We start from the raw sequence: 22,572 nt of genomic DNA, 5'->3' as shown, positions 1-22,572 counted from the left end.
ATTTTAAATCTAACGAAAAAGCTGTTTAATAATTAAACTTTTATTAATTTAGAAGTTACATTACATTTGCACGAGACAATAAATTACATTTTAACTTGTTTCTTCGCAAAATTCTCGATATAATTGAAACTTTGGATAATAATATTATCTCTGTTTAATTGCGACAAATTGCGACGTATAAACTGCATATCGAATAATATTGTGAAATGCTATGAAAATACAGTGCGATGAGCTGCAAATTCCTTAATGATTATTGCCAACGAAAGTTAGCGTTGCGCAAATATTTCCGTAAGACCGTCGGAAGTTTAAACAATGTCGGGACTCTCCCTCGAAGTCTCGGGCGGTGTGGCGCGGTGCGACGCGGAAAACGCCGTGTATGGGCAGCCGAGTATGAACAGACCGCATTCCCGCGGTCAACGAGTAGTGCGGGTCACCGTTTGGTCGACCGGTGAATACAGTTAAACGACATTGCTCAGCACTCAAATAATTTTGGTTCTTTTGTACACGGTTAGAACGTGGAGTTGAGCTAATCTCTCTTGTACACGAATCTCTCGACTCTCTTGCAGCAGACATTTTCCGGTACGATTGATGTACAATATCTGCTTTCGCATCCAATCCTGCTGCGTAAAATCAAGAAACGAGCAAAAATTAACATTATCTTTATTAGAGATTAACGAGTTTGTCATTTCGGATAAATAATTACTTTATTCGGAAATCAATTTTTTTATAACAAGATACAATAGATCAAAGATGTCGCGATGCAAATGGCGGGCGATAATCAATCATCGTTGGAAAAAAGCCATCAGTCATTTTTTCACAAAAATTTAAGTTTTTCCTTTGATGAACAGCTTCGTAAACAGAATAATATACGGGACAATGGAACGTGATCCGTCTGCATGGTTCTTTCATATAATCCTGTAACACATAGTAACGTACCGCAATTCGTTCTGCAGATTACTCGAGGCGAAGATTAAACTCCGGCCATTGCGTGTACGGCTTTTCTCAGTGTTTGCAAGCCTGCGACTGGCAAAAGGGCAAGTCCTGGAAAGTGAACAGCAAAGGCTTTGATACTTTGCTCGAGAAATAATTCACTGTTTCGTTCTGTGAATAACAAATCCCGACGACAGGCAAACATTCACCAGCATTGCTTGAATGAACAGAGTTTAATAATTTATAATCTCTATTAAAGCTGTATGTCTCCCTTTCGTGAAAATACTTGTTTCTCAGATCTTTAGTTTCATAGAATAGGAGATGTGTACGGAAAATGGCGTAGGTCGCAGAATTTTGTGTACAACCATCCCTTCGTGTTTTGTTTCTCTTTTCCGGTCTATCTTCATTACGCGAGGTAATCCCACAGGAACAATACGTTACTCTCTCATGCGCGCGAATATCATACTAAATACATATATCAAAAAAACTTTTACGGTACTTTATTAACTCGCTTTGTGCCATTATTGAAGTCGTTCATATTTCCGCCGGGCAATCTGTCTCACAAATTGTCTGGTAAAAGTCTCTTTGATAAGGAGTTTAATAATAGAATTTGTACTGTATATAGTCTAGTGCTCGAGCAAAAGATCATTTTTATGCAATATCTACAACAACATAATATTTTAGAACATATTTGAAAAATCTATTATATATATATTTTTTTTTTGTAGATATATAATCTAGTTTGTTATAAATTTTAATATCTACGCTATGTTGTCATATTTTGTAATTATTTTTTTATTTTATTGTACATCTAATAATTAATATCATTTTACTTAATGCAAAATCACTTTATCAATGAAAGAAGGCTTTTCATATTTTACAAAAGAAAGCTTTTTATTTTTTTAAATAAATTTATTAGAAGAATAGAATTAATTTTTCTTTTTTATGTAAAAGTAGCCAAGACTATGAAGCTTAATCTTATCGCATTATTTGCTGTATTTTATTTCAGAATGGCGGCCAGAATGGTGTATGGACAGTAAGCGTGATTATACTGTCGATTGGCACTTGGGTGGGCAGAGTCGGGCCACGTCCAGCGGATGGGGAGCTCGCACTCCTGACGTCGCCGCGTGAGCGATTGGAGACCGTTCGGCAGGTTCTTTCCGAAGTGCCTTTGATCGACGGCCACAATGACTTACCGTGGAACATCCGCAATTTCCTGCACAATCAACTGGCAGACTTTGATTTCGACAAGGACTTGCGTCAAGTCGCGCCTTGGAGCAAAAGCGCTTGGAGTCAAACCGATCTGGTCAGATTGCGGCAAGGCATGGTGGGCGGTCAGGTAATTATTAAACATAATTAGCACATTGCAGCAATCAAACGCAAACTCGTCAAATAAATAAAACAATACAACGTTTCTCTAAAAATAGTCGAATCTTAATAACGTTTCTTCTGAGACAAAATCTGCTTATAGCGGATTTTTCCTTAAAGAAATTAGAATATGTCATAACTCTTTAATATCTGCAATATTAAACATAATATTAAATAGCTTGATAATAAACAAAAATTTAAATTAACATTTTAAAAAATATAATTATTATAAAAAATTAAAATTAATTATCACGCAAAATTCTTTAATATAATATAATTTAATTGAAAATATTATTGTACATATTTGATAATCTTTTTTAATGTTGATCTATAAGCATTAACCCTCACGCAATTCAAGAAACGATTCATATCGCAGTGCAATGTAGATGTGTAAATATGTTATTTAGAATTATCGGTTATGCAGGCAATGCTAGAGATCACTACTAGAGATGGGTTTCGGGTTTCGACAATATTATGAGCGTGACGCATTGAATGCATCGATTATCGTATACGAGCACTCAAGAGCTCGTTAGGTCTGAATGATGCGAGCATTAAGCGTGTGTCACACTCACACATGTACATACACACACACATACAACACGCACGCATGCACATATTTATACATATATATAATGCGTTTTTTTGACGCACCAAAATACTGTCACACTATTTTTTATTATTTTAGAATTTTAGTAATACACTGCTATTATATCTGGAATGTTATTTTTCTTAAAAGTTTAATTTTTCAAAAATAAGATTGAGAGAACGTTCTTCAACATGAAAAGATTATTCATATTCGAACATTAAGTAAACATATTGTTGTGTGGCTTTAAATTATATTCCTTTACACATTTTTTCTATCATATAATGCAAAATGTATTATAAAATATAAAATATGTTTTTATTTTAGTAAACAATTAATCTTATGATCAAAAAGTAAAATACTATACTTTTTCGAATGTGCATTCTATCTTACACTTTCCTAATTTTCGTTTTTTGCTTTTCTTTTAAATGTGTCAAAAAAATCTTGACATAATTATTTTCGACAATTTTTTATAATAATTTCTTGAAGGTAAAATGCAAGAAATCCTTGTTTGTTTTTCTAGAAAAATCTGCATAATATAATATATACGTCACGTAGATTGTATCTCTTTTTTTCAGTTTTGGGCCGCTTACGTGCCATGCGAGTCTCAGCATCTCAACGCGGTTCAGTTGACTCTAGAGCAGGTAGATCTCATTAAAAGACTCATAGAAAAATATTCCCAGCACATGCAATTCGCTGCATCGTCAAGAGGTGAGTATTGCTCGTCGTAATAGTAGGAGCAAAATATAGAACGTCGAAAATATGCAACAGAAAATATTGTAACTTAGCGCGGTCGACAATTTTATTCAACTATATTTCTAATTTCTAGAGATTTTGGAGGCTCACGGGCGAGGTAGAATAGCCTCCCTGATTGGAGTGGAGGGTGGGCATAGTCTAGGAAGTAGTTTAGCCGTTTTAAGAACGCTCTACCAGTTGGGTGTACGATATCTTACACTGACACATACTTGCAACACACCGTGGGCGAAAAGTTCGTCGGTAGAAGACGACGACGAAGATGGTAAATTAGACGCAAGTTTGAAATAAACATCCTTTTCAGAATTAGCAGAGTCGAAACTTGCAAACTTAATCTTATAAACACTCGCAAGCACTTAAGATATCAAACGAAAGTTTGGTGAAAATTTAAAATGTTTCTACTTGTACATTTTTCTCTGTAATTTCTTTTCTAAATTATGAAATATATACATCAAGTTTTATATTTCGCATGAAATTTATTATATTGTACTATTTAAAGAAGAAATAATTATATTGAAAGATGGATAATATATAATATATACGTGTATAATAGCTGTTTTGTATTAGTATTGTTTAACGGATTTTAGAGATTTGTCACAACATTTGTAATGTATGATTTCACACATAAAGTATAGAAAACAAAATAATTTTGATATATTTTCTCCAGGCGGAGGCCTGACGACATTCGGCAAAGCAGTAGTTCAAGAAATGAATAGGCTTGGAATGCTGATAGACCTTAGTCACACTGCGAGGGCAACCATGAGGGATGCTCTGAGGGTCAGTAGAGCGCCGCTCATTTTTTCACACTCCTCAGCGTTCACCATTTGTAATTCTTCTAGAAATGTGCCCGACGACATTCTTAAACAGCTGGTGAGTACGTATACATATAAATAAATATAAATAAATAAATATAAATATATATATATATATATATATATATATATATATATATATATATGTACATGTATACTTACATACATATATTTCTGTAATCTATATAAAATTAATTCTCAATTATTTTTATTTTCTTAATTACTTCTTTTTCAATTGTCTTGGCTTAAAACTTAGAAAAAAGCAAAATAGAACTTGTGTTCAAGTACAATATAGTCTTTAAAAACTTAAATTAAAATTATATAAAAATTATTATAATGTAATTCATACTTTACTTTATAAATATATTTATACATTCAATATAATTACAGTATCAACATTGTATAAGAATGATTCTCACTCGCGCGCAAATTGGATTTTTTGCGTCAAAATTCACATCTCGCAGGTGTAAAGCTAAACGATTAACAATACAAAAAAAGAACAACACGACGAAGATAAAATTTTTTTTTTTCTATTTACCTTTCTCTTCTCTCTTACCTTCTTTCCCGCAAATGGGTAATTATCCAAGATGATGGTTAAAGTTTTATTGTTAGTAGCAGCGTGAAACATTTACTAGCGATTTCGTCCTCTATTGCCGATTTTGCTCCTCATTAAAGAGCGCTTGGCTTGCTTCGGCTCGTTAAGAGGCGAATTATCAAAGTCGAAAATTAATGGCAACGAGTCGATGGTATGGAATGCGATATCATGCTAACGAGGCCTCCCTTCTCGTCGATTTTATCGATTCCTCTGTCTACTATCGTTGTATTTGTTGCGGGGCAAAGGCACAACCAAGTTACAGCTTTCTTTCTACACCGATGGAAAATTACATGTTACACACAGACTCTCATCGAACTGGCTTAAAATTCCCGGTGCGGCGGCGCGAAGCACGTTCAAATCATGGAACGTCAGAATTACGGGCTCTTCTTTATATCATCACGTGCTTGTTTCCAGGCTGATAACGGCGGGTTGGTGATGGTCACGTTTTACAATTACTTCGTAAAATGCGGACCTCAAGCCAGTGTCTCGGACGTGGCCGAGCACATATACTACATAAGAAATTTGATTGGCGTGGACCATATCGGAGTCGGCGGAGATTTCGACGGCATCAACAAGTATGTTGAAGATAAAATCGGACGTAGAATTAATTAAGAATATAAAATTTTTTAAATTTATTTTCGAAATATATGTGTTAAATGTTAATGCTACACCTTTAATTTTCGAATAATTTGCATATAATAGTTCTTCAGCTATAAACCGACGTAAGCGATTTAAACCAGAATTCAATTATCAAACTAAAATTATAAAGTTCTTTGGTATAAAAAGTTGATTTTTTATCTACAAATTAATTGTTAATAAATAAAATGTAATTTTGTATAGTCGTTAAGCTATTAAAAAAAAAAAAAACATCAGATTACGTAAAACATCTTTTCTTTCATAGAACCCCTCGTGGGCTTGAAGACGTATCGAGATATCCTGAACTATTCGCCGAACTTCTCCGTAGCGGCAAATGGAATGTGCTCGACTTAAAGAAAGTCGCCGGCTTGAATTTACTGCGAGTTCTCACACAGGTTAGGGTCGATTAAGGTCTGAGGTACAGTTGTATATGCATGTCGCGACGTGCCTTAATACGCCACCATAATTCTGTCGCAGCAATACATGCTGCTACGTCTTACTGCGCTACACACTTGCACAATCTTTCTCAGTCATATTCATAAATCGTTCTCCATAAATACTTGGCAAAAAGCAAGACTGATGATAACAAATTTTCGCGCGATATGCTTTTCATTATTATTTCTCTCTCACTATTCTGTAATAATTTTTAACAATAAAAAACAAAACAATATTTTGCTCAATAAAATTCTGTAATAATCTAATTATGTAAATAACAATAGTTTTATATAATATTATACTACATTACTAATATTTTATATTAATATTATATAATATAAATATAAATATTACGATAATTAATATCAATACTATTGTCCCAGGTCGAACGTGTGAGGGATGACATGAGGACAGCTGGAGTTACGCCATCCGAGGAGTATCTTTCAGATTCGCCGGATGCGATCGGCAATTGCGCTCTAGATATTAATTCCGTGCAACGGGTCATGGAAGTCTGATCGATTGATTACTCGACGACATACAAATTAATCTTATGTGTGTACGGCCGTTCCGCGTAAATTGGCACGGTCAAGTCCGACCACAAGTCTGAATACGATAGCGCCGGCTCAAAGCGAAAATTCAATTATCTCGATTACACTGCGACCTGTATGCTCGCAAAAGTTCTTCGAACCTCGTGTGCGGATGCTCAATTAAACATCGTCGACATTTGCAAAAGCTCAAAATAAACCTACCTCGATACCTGTCTTACGAAGGCGACGAGCAACGTGTATCGATTATGTTTTATTTAAAGGAAATACCGCGTTCCCATACGGGGACGATATAATAGATGTAGTCAAAGAGATTGCACTGTCAGTAAATAATTTTAATTATTAGCAAGGGCTTAGTATAAATTTTTGTAGCCTTTTGTGTCTATAAAAATTAAATTAATTAAAATTAAAATTAATAATTCAATAGTAATTATTATTTCACTGGTTATAATTCTCAATGCGATATTAATTTTAAATCATGCTTCTTTTATTAATCGATACAGCTATAAAAGTCGTAAATTAGATCATTAGTTGTGACATAATCTGCTCGTCGTCGTAAACTATCCATAATACACAGACAGTCTTTTCTATGATTCAGTATCAGTATCAATACCAATAAATCGTTAACATGCTGATTATTTTACTTTAAGATCTTTCCTATTCTGCTATAAACATCTTCACGATCATGTAAATATCTGAGCGATATGCGGAACGCCATCCAATATTTGCGTTAAGAGAAAGCGTCATCGCGATTGAACTTTCTGAACTTTGATGTCTTCCTCTCTTGGAAACGATCGTAATATGTGTGTGAAACTATGAACTCCGGCTGTATACCTTTCAACGTCTTCCTTCCCCTCAATGCACCAACAAAAACACGTACTTTATAAGATGCTTCTAAAGAAAGAGTTTATAGAAAAAGGAGTCGACGTCGTATTACTACGAGCAGATAAGAATTAATATTCCCCGAGATCTTTTTTACATATGCAGGGATTTTTTATTTACTTCAATCCCAAAATCTGTTTCTGTTTAACAAATCACATGATATTATTTTCAAAATTTTATTTATATTTATATTTTTACATAAATAATATATAGATATTTTCTATTTATTGTAATGCCATTTTAAAATCTATTTCTGTTCAAACAATTATATATTATTTAAAAACTTTTATTTATATTTTTACATAAAAACTCTAACTGTAATATCTTTATAATTTAAAATATATTATCACATATTTTTTCATATTTATAAAATTGCTTTTTATAAAATTTTTTAATTACTTTTATTTTTTAAATGACTCCACAATTTGAGATTAATAAAAGTTGCTGCCTAACATTTGAATATTCACCTTTTCTTGCAATTGTTTTGTTATTTTTAAAATAAAATTTATTATAAAATTAATGAATGTAATTTAAAACATCAACATTATCGTTTCAAAAATTCTCTAAAAATCATAAAGATATTTTTCAAAAATACAATACTTTTAATACTTTTAAATGATTAAAATCGCCGATAAATGAATTATTTATTTCCGTATCTGCTAGTATTAAACTCAAACTTGCACATATCACGATAAAGTCATGAGATGTTACAACAACTTGTATTTTGTACAGCGAGACATTCTAGTTTTGCACAAATTTCGCTTCGTATGATAATGCTCGGTGTGATATTCATTAAGAGTCGCATAGAATCCGACATATATATTGCTCGCAGTGACAGGTGTCGACGAGTATATAATTGATATAAACGTACGTGTTTTTCGTCGGATTATATCGATTGTTGCGATCTACCGTTGAAGCGCCGCTCGGTAGACTTCTTGATCAAAGCATCATCTAAAGTCTTTGACGGGACGTTTGAGATTGCCTGAAACGATTGGTGAATTACGAACAAAATCATTTTTTTCGTCAATTTGTTCCTGGTAATCTTCACATATCGCCGTCCACCTATCTGTGTCTCGTGTGCACTTATTATATAATTCGCGCAGGACGAACCCTCGATTGGAATCGTGTGTGAGGAATCGAGTGGGAGATTCGATACCAGGAATTAATCTACTTGCGCGGATTATACCTCACTCCGCCGTTGGAGGTAGGCGATAAATTCTAGGATATCAAAAGTTCCGTTGTATCTCTCGAATGAATTCTATATGAATAAATGTTTCTATTGTAAGTATTTGATATATTTCTTTCATTCCGATACACGTATAGGGTAAAACATTTAACAAGATAAACCTAAATTTAAAAGATTTGTTTTCGATAATATTGGCAATCTCCAATTCTAGACAGCTCTTGCATGTAATATTTTTATTTTATTAAAGAAAAGATTTTATATTATATTTATATTTATCTCTATATCAGAAAAAGCATAGTTTATTTAATAAGTTATAGTTTAATAAGTGTATGTGCATTAAATGGAAGATATGCAGAAACTATGTAAAATAAACTTAATTTTATTGGCCAATTGCGATATTCTCTTACAAAAAAAAAACGACGTATCATACATATCTCCTTAATAACATATAATAATCACATAATGGAATAATGATCAACGCGATATTGTAAAAAACAATGATATTATTTTATATATATTATATATACAAAGTATAAAATATTCGATAGGCACAATCACTAATGTTAATATGGCTAAAACTTATATCTAATATCAAAATGAAGAAGATGTTATTTACAGACGATTCAAGGTACACATGATCTACGCTGACTAATACTTCAACACATCAGAGACGATCTCAGCCACTGTAAGCAATTTAACCATTTTAATTTGTACATATATAACACATATAAGCATAGAAAAAACAGCAGAGATATTCTTCATAAAATTTATATGTACCTCTGACAAACTTAATTTTATCGTTCCATTTTGTAAAGGATCCTTGCTCTCGAAAATTCCTAAGTAAATGTAAAAATAATTTTCATTAATATGAATTATCTAAGAACATATATATGCGAATGAAATAGCTTACATACGACTGAAAGCTTTTAATAATCCAACGTACCAAATGCGTCGCTCAAATGTAATATCGCCGAAACGAAGTCGCCGAATCGAAGAGTTCCGTCTTTCCTCATATATCGAAGAATCAAGATGGATAGTACATCCGTATTTAATTGGAAACCTAAGATAGAGAAGTCTTCGTTGTACACGAGCGAATAAAATAGAATGTTTTCTCTTCATACGCAATACTATATATTACATTTTCTCTTACGTACCAACTTCCAACAGCGCATCTCGCAATCTCTCCGCCTTAAGTATACCCGTCTTTTCCTTCGTGTGATTCTTAAAAGCAGCTTGCCAATACTTTAAACTGCACATAAGATCTTTAAAGTCGTTGAACTTTAGTCGGCCACTTCCAGAACTCTGTTTACCGACGATAGAAAATGTAAGGAAAAAATATTGCTTATTACATATCTTACTATTTAAATATGTGAATCAATAGAAAAAATTTTTATCTAAAATTTTGATAAAATATACTTATCCTGTAGACTTATTTTATTTAATCATATACTAATTACGTCTTTTAACGATGTCAAATATTTATTAAATGCAAACTTACAGATAAAAAAATCACACATTTACTTTTGATATACAATAGTATTGAGAGAAAAGTTTGAAATCAATTGAAAATACATTTTAAGAAATTAAATTTTTATCAAAAGGATACATCCATCGTGAGCACTACTTGTCGACAAACTTCCATACAGGCACAACTTTTAATGTAATCTGAAAATTGAAGAGGAAATGCTTATATCTAAATTGAAATTGTACATCTTTTAGTATATTTTTCTTGACAAGTTTTTTTATATTTTAAAATAGAAAAACGATGAATTGTGTACCATTTGGTAAACAAGCTTCTAGAAGCTCCTGCAATTCGAAGGCGTTTACCGTTTTGTGTTCGTCAGCAAGCTGTAAAAATACGGCTTCGTATTGAGAAAAACCTTTGCCTTCAAGTGGAGGCGCTTTAACGATTGCCGACTTCATTAAGGACGGAGGCGTATCTAATAATCTAAAACATCGAAAAAATTATATATGAATATAAAACAAAATTTTATCAATCATTCTTTAATTTTAATAAAACTTATTTAAACTTGATAATTAAAAAACATAAAATTTTACACTTTATTTCTAATCATAAAATTTACTTAAACTTGATAATTAAACGTGAAATTTTAAAACTATATATAATATGTAATTATAAAAATTTTAAAGAAAAAAAAAGGAAAAGAGAAAAACTAATCAAAAACACAATCAAATAGCGAATTATTTCGCCAATAAAATTTTCGATTTATTATGTTTCATAAAAAAAGCATATGCTTTGGAGAGACGACTTAATGCGTTCTTTGAAATATGGTCGAAAGAAGATGTTAAAACCATAATTGAAGGTGAACGACAATCATGTAATATAAGCTTGCATGAGTTAATGTATGCTGTACATTAAATGCACCGGCACGACGCGACCATACGATCCTTTGTGCGCTCATGTATGACATCGGTAAATGCACATGTACCTACTTGAGTTTTAGAGGCTTACTACTGTAGACTCGTAACGTAAAACTCGTTTCTTGAGTTGGCTCGAAGGTCGTAGGTACCAACAAGTAACCACCCTGCTCGAGCTGACACCTGTGGCTCACCTGCCGACTATTCGTGTACTGGGAATTAACTAAGGACTTGTTCTTCTTAAAAAACTGTTTGTTTATCGATTCGGTGCTGTTCTTCGGCAGCGTGTACGCTGTGAAGCCGATCACCTTAAAACGGCGAAAGTTTGATGAGTTCATCTGATAAGAGACACGTTAACTGCACGATTTTAATAAGTAGACTTCTTACTTTTGGCTCCATGATAGAATGCTGATTCAATGAAACGATCACTTCTTCCATCTCGCTTAGAATAAGATGCAATTGTGGATTTATATGGAAGGTTTCTATGAATAAAATATTATTATATACATATTTTACCCATGCATATTAGATACACAACTTGTATTTAATTTAACATAAAAAGAATAATAATTGATCAAACCTTGATTATTTCGACATCCTCCTGCAGTGACGCCTCTTCTCCAACTTCCCTGATACAATTTCATTTGCCAAGTGTGCTTACTATGTAACGATGGCTCGTCTCTCGAAGTTTCGGCATCTAAATGCACTACTTCCAGATGAGTGAATGTCTTAACAAAATCAGAATATGATATCCTGAAAATCGTAACAATATATAGTTGATGTGTGCTTTTTAGCAATAGACCTTATCAGAGTCTATACATAAAATAAATATTTAATTTAAACACTTCAAGAATCTACTTAAGATGGTACCTATACTAAAAATACTATGTATGTATCTAATACTAAATTTTTTCATATATCTTAATTTAAGAAAATCTGCAAAATTAAAATATAAATGTATATATATATATATATATATATATTCTTTATATTTTGCAACATTCTCTCTTTCTCTCTTTCTCTCACTCTCACTCTCACTCTCACTCTCTCTGTCTCTAATCAATCCTCTGATATTATATCATTTGCGATATATATGTATTACAACTTATGAATTATAATTTTTATTTACCAAAATTCTCCTTCAGCCATATTTCTTACAGCTAATCGTTCTCTTTCCATTACAGGTACTTCGTCCCATTCCAGACCACCTCTCGCCCAGGCACCAACATATTCTCCACCAGGTCCAAGAGGATTTCTCAATTTTACTAATTGCACTGCTTCCCCTCCGAATGTTTCTACCTATACAGCATCAGGATCAATACATAACGTTCTCGCAAATATATATCCTTTACTGTCACTTTTATAGTTTCCATAATTTATGTTGATTTATGTTGAAGAATACGACTGTTGTCAATATACTAACCCTCTCAATAGCGTATAATCTGTAATTGATTCCCATTTGTATGCCATTAGCGAGCTTCTCCGTGCTGGCACGTATCTACGATAAAAGTACGCGCGTGAGCAAAGTGTTGAGAAGAACCTGTGCTCCATATTTGAAACGCCTTCTACCTGTTGTTGTTGATTATTATTTACTGTACATGTGATGAGAGACGTCATGTCCAGAAGTTTCGATAATGCTCGTCCGCAGGCTGTGGGATCCTGACGAATCGCGATGCTCTCCGTAATACCACCCGTAAGATCGGACAAACCATCCAATAGTGTGCCATACTTGAGCGCTTCGTAAGAACCGTGAAGTCTAAAAATAATTAATGACATCAGAATTATTTCATAAATTAAAATATAACAACAATTTATATCTCGCAACATTAGTAATCACATTGTAAGTAATCATAACTTTACATTAGTATTTACATATTCAGTAAACTAAGGAATATTAAATAATCTCTAAACAAACTTTTTTGAATAATAATCTAAATATTTCTTGAAATTAAATATTTATAAAATATCTATAATTAACGAGAATGTTTCAACAAATAACACAATATCAAGAGTTATAACACTCCATACTTAATCTTTCCTTTTCAGTGTTATTTATTGTCAGACCACCTAAGACGTAAGGGTTATAAATGATTGGATATATAAATAAATTACAGAAAAATATTTATTTGTCAATTTCTAGTAATAAATGATGTACATTAATCATAAAAATGAAATTGCCATCGTTTATCAGCCATGAATGTATCGTGACATTAAGATCGATCGGTATTTTCTCACACTACTTAGTACTATGGAGAAAACACGATGTGGACTTTCTTAATCGCTAGATGAGGGAAAGCGGATGGATAGGATTTTTTATCATCCATGACCTCCTGATGCTGACAACGTACACTACGCGCTATTACAGACTTAGGCTAGACTATATAGACTACCTTACAGGCACCGCTTTCATCAAATCAATCTTTGGTAAATCACTATCTAAATATAGTAATTGCATTCACCGATTTTAAACTAGAAATATTTGAAACGACTGTTGATTAAAAATCTTATCTAAGAAATTTACTGACATAATTTCTCTTATTATCATGAATATTTCCAGAAAATATTTAACATAATTTAATCGATTAATGATTAAATATGATAGTATTGCAATTAAAGATATTTATATTAAAGAAATATGTAATGACCACATGTACAGATTCAATGAAAAACAATGTTTAATAGAATTTATTGGTTCTTATTTTCATATTTATAACAAACTTAAAATATATCTTGACAGACACTGTTAGATATTATTTTCATTTCACATATATATGTAGTTGAATTTAATCTACTATTTACAATTTTCATAAAACATTAAAAAAAGAATTAATAACAATGATGGCAGTAGAGAGCAAAGTATATATCGTATAAATGGAAATAAAGATGATAGTACAGAAAAATTTATTATTTTTTTTTATTTCCATTTATATGATATATACTTTGCTCTCTACTGCCACCATTGTTATTAATTTAATTTCCACAGAGAGCCTTGATATTAGTTATTTATTAAAAAAGACTAAAAAAAGCATATTTTTTTCTTCCGGTGAATAGTTGAAAAAAAATCTTGTATAAATATATATACATCTAAATAAATATTTTATATATATAACATATATCTCATACATGATGAATATATTTGCAAACTAAAACATAATGTACTCGAGCCAATCTTTCACAAAGAAAAAGCCTGACGAAAAAATATAACTTTATTTACTTTTTACAGTCACTGTTATCGCAATGATCTCTTGTAACGATAATGAAACTTTCAATATAAAATCCGTCTAATTGGATATTTTATGCGCGCTCATTTCTTATCTTACAAAAAAACACATAAATAAAGAAAAGGGTAGAAAGATAAAGAGAAGCAAGAAAAAGGTCAGATCCTCGACGGAGCAGTCGAATCTCTGCATATAATCAAAGGAGCAGAGACGATGTTATCTTCCTTGCATGTGCCGTTCCTGCAAGAATTAGCATTCCGAAGATAACGGGGTTCGCGCAGCTCGCGCTTCCTCCTAGACATCGTCGACGCCTCTGCTTTATTAACACACGTGCGGTTTGCGCGCAATTCGAGTCAATCTGAAACCGTAACCATTCACACGCGCGATCGCGGCGTGTTACTGTATTGTGAATATTTTCCCAAGGAAAATGTACGTAACACCCAGGGAAGAAAAAGTCTGATCGTACAAGTGGATCGGTATTACAGTTAACTCGTTTTTTTTACTTTTAATAAAACTAAAATCAGTCTATAAAGTTTGTTATCCAAATGATTAATTGTATATCAATGATTTAAAAAATATTCTTAAATAATTAATGGAAGTTATATTATGATAATTAATCGTTAATTTTTCATAGAAATATGATAAAAATAAACATATGTGATACATATACAAGATAGAGTATAATTGCTACGTAAGGGAACAGAATAAAGATATAATTACATATAATATTAATTACACATACTATATTTTTATGCAATATATTTTTAATAACTGAATATATTAAGAAATCAAAGAGAACAAAAAATTTTAATTAAAAAATCTCTCAATTCTCCAAGAAATTGAAGATATATATAGAAAATTTTCATAATCTGTCTGAATTAATGATTAATAACATCACAATTAAATTAATTCCAATCTATAATTTAGATTAAAAATTTCGCAAAATGATCCGAGAATCATCGATTGAGAATCACTGAAGATTGAGAATCTAACTGAAAGTAATGCTATGCCGTCCGACACTTTGAGTTTCGTCTGATACGAATCTGAAGCGTATCATCGCAAGTGCCGCTAATTGATGTTCAACAAGCCGGCCAACGTGTTCACCTTTGGCAAATGTAGAGAATCAACAAGAACTAGATATGAACAACTTCCGCAGGAGAGGTCATCGTACCTTCGACTGAAGGCTCTACACCGCGGTCGCTATGTAACTCTACTGCTGTCACTTTGTTACTCAACGGTTAGCAGCACGCTTGCCTGTTGATGCACTTCCGTTCCGCGTTTGTCTAACGGAGCGATGCAGTCGCACGCGTGTATGCAACGTCATTGTCACGTTATTTCACTCAATTACCAATCACTACGTCATCATCGTCGATCGTTTTCTACGAACGTTCTTACTACGTACTCGTTATATGTTACTCGCAGTAACATCCTCCAGATTATTGCGTGACTAGATGTATGAAATTGATAATTTTTCACTCACATAAATTAAAGTTTAGATAATCTATCCTCTCTTATGAACGGTTTATTCATTATATATACATTATATATAACAATAAAAATATAATATTCTATATCTTTGATAAATAGTTTGCTTTTTTTTCTTTCTGAAAAATTTTAAAGTTCTTATGATTTATACTATTACATTTTATAATACATTATTGTATATAAAATGATTGAGAGAAAGGTACCAATATATAGTAATTACACTTGTATGTAAAAAAATAGTGCGGTGCAAAATGTCAAAGACCATTTGACACATAGTGTTTAAATGGGAAATGGTATAATAATTAAAAACAGGAAGCACGATAAAAAAGTAACAGCGAAATGTTGGCCAACCGGTTACAATCGTGTATATCTCTGACCGAGATGAATATCGCTAATCGGACAAGTCGTATTACGCGTTTCGCGGCATCGAACAGCGTTTTTTACCCGCGATTACGGGTTTTATTTCTCGATCGACAGCCTCTCGAGTACGCACGCTATTGGCCGACCGGACCAATCTTGGTCTATTTTCTCTTACATAAGTACCGGCGTATATCCGTCGCGTAGAAAGCGGCGATCGAGAAGTGACTCGACTCTCTCAGTAAATCTAGCGTGCATGACTTGTGATTTTAATGTACGAACATGCGAACAGCGAACAGGTCTTAATGATACCGAGTTTCGAACGGGCTAAATGGATCGTAATAGTTGTCCGTGCCAGCGAGCATCCACCTTCGGGATTATCGGCGTGTGTTTTCGCGGTCGTTTCGCACTCGTGCGGATACGACTGCGTGGACTGGTCACCGGTGCACTGACCTCCGATCCATTGCTGGCAACCGGCGATACCGACTACTTGCCGAGTGAAAGTATTGGAGCCTGTGCTTGCCTGTATCGCGCGTACGCAAGTCACGCATGTCCAATATGTACGGCCAAATATCTCGGCGTTGTCTGATTTCTTTTCAGGTCGAGTGTCTCTTCAAGTTAAAGAGCCAACGAAGCATCTATCGAGAACCATCGGAAATTTGTTGTTATTATGTGTATATTAAATATATTAATAGAGTTTAATGCGTGTATTGAATTTTTTTTAACAAATTTTTACAAAAATAAAATCATATAAAAAAATAAATGTCCACGATAACTTCGATAAACAACAATTTTCTGTTTCATAAACATGTAATTTCGTGTAATTTATAGCATTTTCTAACATGACAACACTTTCTAACGAATAAAATATATGAACAAAGAGACATGAGCAAGATCCAAGAAGCGCCAGGCAGTTTTCTAATGGAAATCGACTAGAAGGCATGTTGCGCATACTTTGTGTATATATTGGCATGCGAAGAAGCTTTCTAAACGATTTTTGATGCCGCTACTGATTTAATAAAGCCGATCTTTCCGGATCAGTCGGATTTTAAAACGCGAGGTCGCGACAGAGAAAAGGTCGGCGAAAGAAATTTCTTTCTCTTTTTCCTTCCTCTTATCTTCTATGATCTTTCAACCGATAACGTTAAAAAATGGCTCTTATTGAGATATTTATTGTCTCATGACCACGATATGACTTTATTGGGGAATAAAAAGGATCCTAAAAAGTTAATGTCCAGTTGAAATTAAAAGAATAATTTAGATATTAACGTAAAAAAAATGTAAAGAAATTAAAAAAAGAAAAAAATTCAAAGAAGACATTCAAAATGTCTACATCTGAAGTAATGCGATTCTGAATTCTTTTGCATCATGAACTGTCTTGTGCATTATTAATTTTTTAACGAAACATTTTAGGAATATGTTTTTATAGAAAGTTTTTTGCTTGCTTAATGAGAAGAATATGACTATACATGTAGCCTGAAAAAAAAACTACATTTATTTTATGTTTTAATAGTTTATATGCTGATCTATTTTGCAACGCTGCGTGAATAGTTGAGTAAAATTCTAATGCAGTTTGCAAGAGTACAAAAGCTTACGTCGTCGACGGGCGTGTTTAGCAATTAGTACCCTCAATTCCGATGATTTAACACGTAGTTGCGAGACACCCCAAGCGAGAATTACACTATGACTGTATTATTCAAGTAATCGCCTGCACAACGCATGCAACGATTATTTCATACTGTAATCACTAGTATTATGTCGTATAATTTTTCATCGTAAAAACTACCAGGCATACACGTGATGCGGTATTTCCTGACGCTCACACACACTGCACGATAATATTATCGCGCTAAACTTATCACGCGTGCATAACTTTCCTGCGAGTAGATATTACAACACGTGTGCAGGATCACTCGTAATACTCCATCACCGTGCAATCATCATCGTAATCGTAATTACGATCGTAATAGGAAATCATATTACCGCATATAAAATTATTTCAGCAACTTTTCAAGTTGCTTTAGATCAGAGTTACATCATTAATTAACAGCTGTACATTCCAATATTGACGGGCGGAAGTTGCCGGGAATCTGCAGCGTGCAATCAATTATTAATGAATCGCGACCTCGATGCATCTTCGTAGCTAGCGTAACGATATAAAAATAAAATAAATATCAACAGCTTTATTTATGTTGTGTACAATTCACAAATTCAGATATGAATTATACATCGTAGATATGCCAATATAACGTAAAAATATATGAAAAATTCATATTGTTATCTTATAAATATACTAGTTATTAATAAAAAATTTACACTATTATGTAAGAAGATAAAGTAATAAACTTTTAGATTCTCCTAATTTAAATTTGATATAAAATAATGCATATATAATAATATATTTATAAAAATAATTTCTATGTAAGAAAGTTTACATAGTTAATGCATGCCTGCATGCATATCTTTTGAATATATCTTTTTGAAAAGATAACATAATTTTTTCCGCTTGAAACCCGTCATTGTCTTGTGTTCTGCTTTCTCCAAGAAAACCAAGCGCAGCTACGTCAATCTTTCGTTACGCACGTGTATGCAGTATTATGACGCAAAAGTGGCGCGTTTGATGATGAAATTATAGCAAAGTGCGTTCACGGTTGTTGACCAGAAGCATAGCATGTTTGCTAGTATGGTTTTATTATTATATTTTATTAGACGCTGAGATCTATGCGGATCAATGTTATTTAGATAAATATTATATCCTTAGCGTGCTCTTTATAGAAAGCAACGAAATCTATTTTTATTTCAGGTACTTACATACATGATCTTCCTCGAGCGTAACCGAAACACATATTCATAAAGCTCGTTTATATTTAAATAGAGTGTAAAACTTGCGTTAAATTATACTCATAAAGATTTGTTAATACTTTTTTTATTTAATAATTACATTTAATAATAATAATATTCAATAATTGATTTTCAACAGCGACATATTTATATATAAATGTTTGGTTTGTAACTTGTAAATATTACAAGTAAAATCTCGAATATAATTTTAAAAATGTTATTTAAACATTTAATTCGCGTATGCGATACAGAATTTTATAAAGATTGATTCAACAAAAATGTGATAATTGTTTATAATTGTTTATAATATTATATATAGCAAATATTTTACATTGCTTATTTAAAATTTTTTGGATAAATAAAAATCATAGGGTAAACAATAATATTTCTATATTTTGTGATATTATATACTAATGCACAGAAATGTTGTTTATGCAAGATAATATCATACTCTTACAAAATAATTTCTTTCCATGTGTGTACGCGTGTGCTGAGAAAATTATCATCCTTTATTTCATCGAAGTAAGTGTTATTATCTGAGGATAATATACAACTGAAGATAAGTATAATGAAGGAGTCTAGAAATTTTCGTAAAATACGACATAATCATATGCAAGAATCGCTAGGTGATCGTATCTCAATCGTTATTTATTTTCTCGGTTCTCTTATATCCAGCGACAGACAAAATTATCTTTCTTTTCAACGTCACCACTTTGCAAGCAGTTTCGAGAGCAACGTCCAAGTGGGGTTCATACTCGTGATGGTGCAAGAAATTGAGAAAGACAGAGAGGAAGAAAGAGAGAAAGAGAAAAGAAAGAAGAGACAGAAGAAAAGAAAGAGAAACGAAGGATACATGCAAGACGGGGATAACGAGGGAAAGGAGACGGTAAAGAGTAGGGGGTCATCAGAGGAAGATTAAGAAGAGGAGCAAGGACCTCCGGCAGAACCGGTCATCGTCGTTCGTCCGTCCGCGTAAACTCATCTTCCATCTCGTGGCGAGAGATCGTACACCTCGATTACTCGGCCTCGCGAGATGAAGTCGCGGGATGAAGTCCCTGTCCGTCGCTTGCTCGACGGACGCTCGACTTTCTGCTCTTCGCCTCGCTTTTCAACTTGCACGACGAGCGAAGCGTATACCGTTCGTCCTTGTGATGTGTTCTGCATTATTATGAGTTCGGGACGCGTTAAATATTGTTTCTCAACAGCTGTGCCAGATCATTTCCAGCAAAATTATAACAACGAGGGGCGGCGCAAAAATTCTCTCACACTGTCAGTTATATTTCTTCAGCAAATCATTTTTTTTTTCATTTAATTATTTACATAATTCTGTACAATTAATAAAAGGTACTGATCATTTTATAGATGCATTAATAAATCTTTTTTCTCAAGAACCTTGTTTTATCAGTTTAATGGTTCTTTTGTCAATCCAACACGCTTAAAGTTTTGCCAAATTTAGAACATCTCGGAGTAGCTGGTGCCAGCTTGTTGGTTCATCCGCTCTCGCAATCTCACGTATACTATATCCGCGGTGATGGCAATCAAGGTTCATCGATCGAACGCACCGAGGTCGATCCTCGCGCGCGAATTCACCTTGAACGGCCACCTGGTGAACGCCTACGCCGCCCACGGCAATTCGCCATTCTCAAAGTGGCTCGAAAAATTTCCCCGGCGCAACATAATGCATGTATCTCGTCTTTTCATGTTTATGATCTTACGCGAAGTAAGATCGAAGATTACGGATCAACGAACATCATAATTTGTCAGAATTGGATAATTGGAAAATTCCACTTGTATGTCAATGCAATCTGCATTTTCTTGTCATATAAAAAACATATTAGCAGAAATCTTTTGAATATAAATTAATATTACTATCAAATAAAAGATATAATTTTTGTATTAATTTGGAAAGCATTCTGAAAAATTGAGAGAAATTAGTACTATACATAATAGCACAATTCATCGACTCATCTCATTTGTTTTTGTTTCTTATTGTTATTTGGGTCAATAAAAGTGCTCTACTCTTATAGATACGATCTTTCTGGTTTATATCTCTCTGTGGATTTATCAGTCCATGAAGTTCGAACGTAAAAAAATGATCAAAGAAAACTCACTTGGCGTACGCTTTCTCCAACAGTGCCGGCCAGAACTGATCACTATGACGACTCTGCACGAAGGCCAGTCTTCCATGAACCGCCGGTAATCTATCGTCGACGAGAACTTCCACCCACGCGCCACACCACCACAATCGAAACCTAAACACCCCGGCATATTCTGCGGTAGGCGAGCCTGATGGTTCTCCACCGATGCCGAAACCTTGGTCGGCTGGTACTACCCTGTAGAATAAACCCTTGCTAAGGTGAAGTACGCCCAAACACGATACCAGCCATTTATCACCTGTTAACAAAGAAATGATATTCTAATAAAAGGTTTTATTTTGTAAAATCTACATATATGTTCTATGAAAAAAAAACTTTGTTTTAAGAAATTTTTAAGTAGAGAGAAAAATAAAGAGAGAAAAGTGATTCATACTATTTATTGCGTATACGTTTACGCAATTTTTTTTACTATTTCTTCTTTATTTTATTTATTTAATAATTTTATTAGAAGCTCAATGTGTCTTATAATAAAAATGTAAAAATCACATAAGTGATTATAAAATCCTTTCTCCTCTCTTTTTCTCTCTTTCTCTCTAAATATTATATAAATGTATAAAAAAGATTCAAAATATTAATCAAAAAATCATTTATATATATATATATATATATATATACATATATATATACTCAATTTTATTTTAAAATAATTATGTTATCTTATTATTAAGTTTTTAACAAATGTGTAATTATAATATATTTTAAAACATTTTTAAAATAGTGATAATTGGGGCGACTAATAGAAATCAGCGTCTTCTTAAAAAACGATGAGTTCTTCATGAAAAACAAAATGATTCCGTAACGTTTATCGAACGTGTTGTAACGTCGTGAGAAAATTGTGTAGGATCTAAGAGCGACACTACGCTCTATCTCGTTACATTCACTCACTTTCGTTTTCGAAGGCCTAATCGCTGATCGAATGCTCGCTTTTACCAGCTTTTTGTCATTTTAAATAAAAAAGAGGAAAATAAGAATAAACTGTTCAAACACGGATATTGCCTTTTCAATAATAATCTTGCAAAACGTTTTGATTAACTTTTAGAGAGAAATCGATTCAATAAAATATAAATTATAACAGTTGAATTTTGCTATTATAATACTTCTACAATTAATTATCCAATGTATCTATTAAAAGTAGAGTTTATTATAATAAAATAAAAAGAATTTATAAAATATGTTATAAAAAAGAATATATATATATAAGACATATATACATAATTTTCTAAAATAATTTTAAAAAATATATTTTACTATAAAATTTATTTCCTTATTATTACACAAAATAATAATTTTATTAATCTTTTATGATTTTCCACTCTCCATATATTGCATTTCACTCGAGATTTGCTGGAAATGTTTTAATTTTGGTTATATATATATATTATATATATAGGTTTATAAAATCGATCAGAAA

General features: G+C 32.7%; 2 protein-coding genes across 3 annotated transcripts in view; one reads left to right on the top strand and one right to left on the bottom strand.

Moving 5' to 3' along the window:
- The window catches only part of LOC140666623 (dipeptidase 1), a 119,932-nt gene extending 111,108 nt beyond the window's left edge, over positions 1-8,824 (top strand). The window contains exons 3-9 of the mRNA XM_072893992.1: positions 1,940-2,269; positions 3,460-3,592; positions 3,711-3,899; positions 4,302-4,504; positions 5,456-5,616; positions 5,943-6,072; positions 6,496-8,824. Coding sequence (XP_072750093.1) covers positions 1,940-2,269; positions 3,460-3,592; positions 3,711-3,899; positions 4,302-4,504; positions 5,456-5,616; positions 5,943-6,072; positions 6,496-6,627 — 1,278 coding nt within the window. The 3' untranslated portion in view covers positions 6,628-8,824. The remainder of the gene's footprint in view (positions 1-1,939; positions 2,270-3,459; positions 3,593-3,710; positions 3,900-4,301; positions 4,505-5,455; positions 5,617-5,942; positions 6,073-6,495) is intronic.
- Positions 8,825-9,210: 386 nt separating this feature from the next.
- Calpc (calpain C) overlaps positions 9,211-22,572 on the bottom strand; it is a 31,460-nt gene continuing 18,098 nt past the window's right edge. Inside the window, exons 4-16 of one of the 2 annotated variants that reach the window (XM_072893950.1) lie at positions 21,117-21,399; positions 12,674-12,860; positions 12,528-12,602; positions 12,234-12,403; positions 11,685-11,857; positions 11,492-11,586; positions 11,180-11,412; positions 10,504-10,673; positions 10,332-10,390; positions 9,880-10,027; positions 9,669-9,785; positions 9,503-9,561; positions 9,211-9,408 (exon numbers count right to left, since the gene is read on the bottom strand). In XM_072893950.1, coding sequence (XP_072750051.1) covers positions 9,382-9,408; positions 9,503-9,561; positions 9,669-9,785; positions 9,880-10,027; positions 10,332-10,390; positions 10,504-10,673; positions 11,180-11,412; positions 11,492-11,586; positions 11,685-11,857; positions 12,234-12,403; positions 12,528-12,602; positions 12,674-12,860; positions 21,117-21,399 — 1,796 coding nt within the window. In that variant the 3' untranslated portion in view covers positions 9,211-9,381. Of the gene's footprint in view, positions 9,562-9,668; positions 9,786-9,879; positions 10,028-10,331; positions 10,391-10,503; positions 10,674-11,179; positions 11,413-11,491; positions 11,587-11,684; positions 11,858-12,233; positions 12,404-12,527; positions 12,603-12,673; positions 12,861-21,116; positions 21,400-22,572 lie in introns of both variants that reach the window. The other variant, XM_072893943.1, reaches the window with a different exon arrangement.

Source organism: Anoplolepis gracilipes, chromosome 1 (genome assembly GCF_047496725.1).
Source record: "Anoplolepis gracilipes chromosome 1, ASM4749672v1, whole genome shotgun sequence".
In the NCBI taxonomy this organism is placed as follows: Eukaryota; Metazoa; Arthropoda; class Insecta; order Hymenoptera; family Formicidae; genus Anoplolepis; species Anoplolepis gracilipes.
This window is presented reverse-complemented; position numbering and strand designations above follow the sequence as displayed.